Source organism: Centruroides sculpturatus, unplaced genomic scaffold (assembly GCF_000671375.1).
Source record: "Centruroides sculpturatus isolate CEXI.00-Female unplaced genomic scaffold, Cexi_2.0 scaffold442, whole genome shotgun sequence".
Lineage (NCBI taxonomy): Eukaryota > Metazoa > Arthropoda > Arachnida > Scorpiones > Buthidae > Centruroides > Centruroides sculpturatus.
In genome coordinates, this window is record NW_019384718.1 from 553,339 (window position 1) to 559,338 (window position 6,000).

Below are 6,000 nucleotides of genomic sequence, written 5' to 3' on the forward strand. Positions count from 1 at the left end.
CACAGGATTTCCTGAACATACTGTTGTGCTATCAATGTCCTTGTATTGTTACTGGGGATGACTAACTGTCATACAAGATGGTTTCCCAGACTAGCACACCAGTAGTGGGGGCATTGTGCTTATGCCATTTAATAGTAAAAGTATAATTGAGGTGCTCTCCAGTGGTTCACCACATGCTAATACAGTGGCATCTCTTCTTAAACAGAATTAGAATTCATCACTAAAGACAATATACTGCTAGTTCATAACAGTCCATGCTCCTCTCTTATGATACTACTGAAAACAAAGCTAACAAATTGATTTATATTTAATTTATTTAGATATTTCATTTTTAACATTTTTACTAAAGAAATAAATCTATCAAGTAAATAAATCTGTAATGTAAAATACAAACAATTCTTTGTAACCATCAAATGTAAAAAAAAAAAAAAAAAAAAAAAATAGCAATGACTGAAACTGGATACGAATATTTCAAAACACATTTTAAATTAGAAATTATGGTTTATTAATTTGAATATAATCTGTAATTAGTAATTTTTCAACTAATTCCTTAAGTATAATTGTCTAAAATGCAAGAAAATTAATAAAATATATTTTATTATATTACAATGAACAAACAACATTTAATAACAATAAAACCAAAAATAAATAAGACCATTTTCAATTTCTATAATAGTAGATGTTTTAATAAAATAAAGGTTTATTTTTATTATTTATTTTGATTATAATTTACTACTTTTAATCACATTCCATTAATTACACATTCAAATTTTATATTTTTTTTATATTTAAAATTTTGCTGATTGTTGCAACAGATAGAACTGTAAATTAACTGAATTATAATATCAAAATATAATTATTCACAATAAACATTTTATTTATATAATACTTACATGTGCTGAAATTCTTTTACTTTTGATATAAACTAAAGGAATAGCTAATGCAATATCATCATCAGATTTTGAAATGAGATGTTTATGAATTTTATGCATTGAATTGATCAAATCATTAGCAGTTTGCAAACAAGATGCTGCCTGTATATATACAATATATGAAAAATATATAATAAAATATATGCATTATGTTAAATTTACATTTATAATATTTATATGATAATTTTAAAACTATTCAATGACAGATTTTAACAATTAAAACTAAATATTGTGATATCTTTAACTTGATAAAAAATAATGAAAATCTGATCATTTCTTAACAAAGTTAAAACAATCACAGTTTCATTTCTATGCAAAATTTAAATTATTTTATTAGATATAAAAATTTCTATTATTATATAATATGTTTTAAAAATCTTTTAAATTTTCTATGAATTTAATATATTTTTAATTGATATCATTATTAAAAAAATGGTTATTTTAAAAACTATAAATTTTTAAAAGTTTTAGGCACATTTATCTTACAAAATTCCTACCTTTTAAAATGAATAACTTTTTTATTATTTTGTATCATTGTAAGAAAACATTCTAATAACAATTTCTAGCAATTTTAGCAATGAAACTTTAACAGTGGATGAAGTTTAAAGAATGCTGCTTTTAACCTAGTTAATGGACCATCTTCAGGTATGGACAGTTGAAAGTGGAATGTCAGTGTTGGTTAGAAATAAAGATGGGACAAATAATAAAGCAGGTGGAGGATGAACTATGACTACATCATTACTAACACATGTTAAACAGCAGAGGCAAGGACTCCCTTCCTTCCCTTGCCAAGCAATATCTTCTTAGTTCTTCACATCAACCACTGTAGTTGTAGTTCTCCCTTGGCTTGCTTATTCTTCTCATCTTCTTTCCTAATCAATATTGGTATTCTACAGTCCCTATTCCAGGGCCAGTGAGAGCTTGTGTGAGGCCTGGGATAAAGTGTCTCTTTGTCTCTTAGCAGCTTCCTTTTGCTATTTATTTTTTGAACAAATTAAATATGCAAAATGTTCATTTATTAATAAAAATCAGTCTTAAAGATTTTATTTTCTTTTAGGGGTAGGAATTACTAAGGACCCCTACGTTTTCTCTGGGCCTGGGGAAAAAATCTGCAGCTCCACCTCTTGACAGCATCATCCGTACCAGAAGATGGTCCATTAACTAATTCAAAAATATTAAACATTTCATAAACTTCACCCACTGTTATAGTTTCATTGATTAATTCAGCAAAGTAACTAAAATGGCCAGTTCATTCTTGTAGTAGTAGTAATTGATATTAATATGATATTAATACAATCATAAAAATTATATTTCTATCAGAAAAAATTCAGCCAATGTTATTAAGGCTGGAAATTATTTTGTTTCTCTCTTAACTTTCAAAGATAAAGATGCATATTTCAAATAATGTACCAATATTACTTCATAAGAATATATTTTTATATGGATCTGATAGAGATTAAATTAATCAAAAATTAGGACAGTCTTATATAATAAACTTTTTTCAATTTTATAGTGAATTAACAAAAATGAAAATAATTACAAAAACAAATATTTAAAAAAATGTTTTAATTGATTATTTGGCTATTTATTTTTTTACTTAAAAGTAAGAAAAATTTCAAACTCAGTGAAAGTGTATATAAGCAGANTAATCAGACTACTAGATTAAGTTACTTTGAGTGTTATAATTTGATGGCAAGGATAAATTTAATTTTTTATTGCAGCTTAGTCACTATAAAAAATTTTTAAAAAATCAAATTCTTTTCTTATATAGAGTGTAATGGATCATACCAAATAGTAGCAAATACTCAGGATTTTTAAATGAATGGGGTTTTAAAAAACACATTACTGTACTTTTTCATAATGTAATTTATTAATTTTTACATAACAGGTATATATAGAGTAACAAAATACAGTAGACTAAAGAGAACCAAATGGGTACAAACTAAATATAAGTTATATATTAATACAATATGATGTTTAATTTTATTTAATTTTTTAATTCTTCATAAATGGGGATTAAATCCATAAAACATCCATGTGTACAGTCTTACTATATATTTTCCAGAATATTTTCATAACACAATCAAATTAAACTAAAATACTTACCTTTTCACAATTTTTATCAAATTTTGGATTGAGGAATTCCTGTAATATGCTGGAAATGAATGCTTCAATAAATGAGATGCATTTCTAATATCACTTAGAGCTTTTGTATAATTTTTCTCATGAAAATTCAGCTGTAATAAAATTTAGTTTTTGTAAATAGAAATTTGATTAAAAATATTTTATTCGTACGAGATCTGTTCAAAAAGTATCAGACTTTTATTTTTTCCATGTAAACCAATGATGCGCGAGAGGCCTCTTTTGGTGGAATTGTGGAGGGGACAGTCATACAGCCCTGAATTTTTTCCCGCCTGCAGGAAGCATCAGTTGTTGGCAGTTGGCCTATGAGTGAGGACATGTAGTGAGCTCTCGTCGGATTCCACTAACAAGTAAGTTGGAAAATGACTGAACAACGTGAGCAGCGATATTACATCAAATTTTGCCAAAAACCTTGGCGATACCTAAGCATAAACCATTTGCAAGATTCAGCAGGCTTTTGGGGACAATCTTTGAGACCAAAAAAAGCACGGTAGGTCTGCAGCAATATCAAGGTCATGTTGACAGTTTTTTTGACTCTCGTGGGGTGGTGTATCGTGAGTATGTACCACAAGGCCAAACCATCACAAAGGAGTACTACCAGGAGGTCCTTCGTTGTCTTTCCGATGCTGTGCAATGCAAATGACTGGATCTGTGGTTGATCAAAACTGGGCAGCTCCATCATGATAACGCATCCGCCCATTCTGTGCATCTGATTAGGGCTTTCGTCGCCAAACACAACACTCCTGTGATTCGTCACGCTCCGTACTCTCCCCACATGGCTCTGTGTGACTTTTGGCTATTTCCCAAGCTGAAAATGCTACTAAAAGGAACTTGATTTTAGTCGAGAGAAGACATCGTGTAGAATGCGACGGACCGGCTGATGGCCATTCCAAAAGATGCGTTCCAGCAGTGTTTCCAGCAATGGCAGGAACACTGGGAGAAGTGTATACACTACCAAGGAGACTACTTTGAAGGGGGATTAGGGTTTTGTACCTCAAAATCAATAAATGTATTTTTGCCGACCAAAGGTCCGATACTTTTTGAACAGCCCTCATATATTATCATCATCTCAAGAATTTGTTATAGATTATTAATAATATAATTTATATAGTCTGTGTTTAAAAATCCTAGTGTGTTCTGAAAATCTACATTTTTAAGAAACAATCTAAAATACATATAAATTAAGACTTTAAATTTATATAAATATTTTAAATAACTATAAAATGAATTTCAACTGATCTCATAAGTATTTCAATAATACATTTATTTAGCTATCTATAATTTTATTACTTAGCATAAAATCAACTGAAAAAAAATTAGAATTTTATTTCATGTAATTTCCAAACAATATAATAAAAAATAATACATTTTTTTAAAATGCTAACTTAACAGGATAACAAAATGTAAACATGAAACAAATATTTCCAATCTAAAATAACTGTTCATGCATAATTCATGTTTATCTGAAAATGCTTAAATCATTATATTTAAAGCATGTATAAAATACAATATATCAGTTCAATCCAAAAAATTTGCAAAATTTTGGCTACTTTCTAGCTATCATTCAGTAATAGACACAAAAATAAGGAGAAATTAAGCTTTCTGAAAATAAGACTCAAATTTGAAATTTATTACTTAATTACATTACATAAAAGAAATTTATTTTGCAAATATATCCACCTGTAGTGTAAATTTATGCTTATTGATGAAAAAGTTATGCATCAAGAAGGGGGTGTTGAATTCAAATGAAACTTTGTTAGTGTGGACACAATGACAGTAGTAATTAGTGATTGCAAAGATCGTAGCATTTTATGCAATAACAGTACAATTCAAAGAAACTTTTAGTACCTTGTTGGATCTCCTTTTGTTTGGAAGCATGAAGGTATGGGGAGGAAGAATGAATTTATTATAAATAAATATGTATGAGAAAGCAGAAAATAACAACAGCTATGCAAAAGGATGGTAGAAACAAGTGATAGGTGAAAAATGCCAGTCACATGTGTTCAGGTTAATCTGTTGTTTTTGGGGCTCAATAAGACGAAAACAAGGATAAGAATTAACTCAATAACTTTAATATAGCAATTAACATTATCAAAAGGGTATACATTAACAAGTATTAAACTGATGTATCCCTTATTTTATGGATATGATAATCATGTGTAGCACTGATACAGTAGGGAGATCTTAATTAACTATAGTATATTCAATGACTGAGCTGACAAGTCTGTTAGCAATGGTCCCCAAAATCATAAACTTGTCAAATCTTACATTAATTTTTGAGTCTTGGAATTTCCAGCAGACCTCTGTGATCACTCCTCAATCACCATGCACGATTCTAGGGCCACTAAGTTACACATTGTGTTAAGTACATAGTTCCAATTCCAGTCCACAACACTACCTTTTCTCCCTCCACTTAGACTAACTACAATCAGACTCTCTTTTTCCCTCGAGTCCCCCCCAAGATTTTATTGAAGCTACTGGTTCTTCCACTTACAAGGAGAGCCTACGGCTTTGGGGTAACGGATTTTGACAATCTTTGGTGTAGAAGTAGTACACCATGTGAGTGTACTACGTGTAAAATACTAAAGTGCAATACTCAAACATAATCAAGAAAATCGAACTTAAAGTTTTTTAGCACTTTATATATAAATTATACGTACTTCTATTTGAGCGTCCTGTGGCAGAGTGGTAACGAGTCCGATTCATAAGCTTGAGTTCTCGGATTCGATTCTCGCGTATAATTTTTTTTTAATTCATAAATACTTATAATGTATTTATTTATTTACTCATTCATTTCTTATTATTTATTTATTTTAATATATTATATAACTTAAGCCCATAACCCGAGAAAACTCGGGCAAGTTACATAGCGTTACATAAAACGCGGTCCTTAAATGTTTTTTTTTGAATTTTTGGAATGTTTTTT

General features: G+C 29.1%; 1 protein-coding gene across 1 annotated transcript in view; it reads right to left on the reverse strand.

The window, feature by feature from the left end:
• Positions 1–6,000, reverse strand: part of LOC111627976 (adenylate cyclase type 10-like) — a 68,302-nt gene that overhangs the window by 21,627 nt on the left and 40,675 nt on the right. Inside the window, exon 11 of the mRNA XM_023371685.1 lies at positions 894–1,034. Coding sequence (XP_023227453.1) covers positions 894–1,034 — 141 coding nt within the window. The remainder of the gene's footprint in view (positions 1–893; positions 1,035–6,000) is intronic.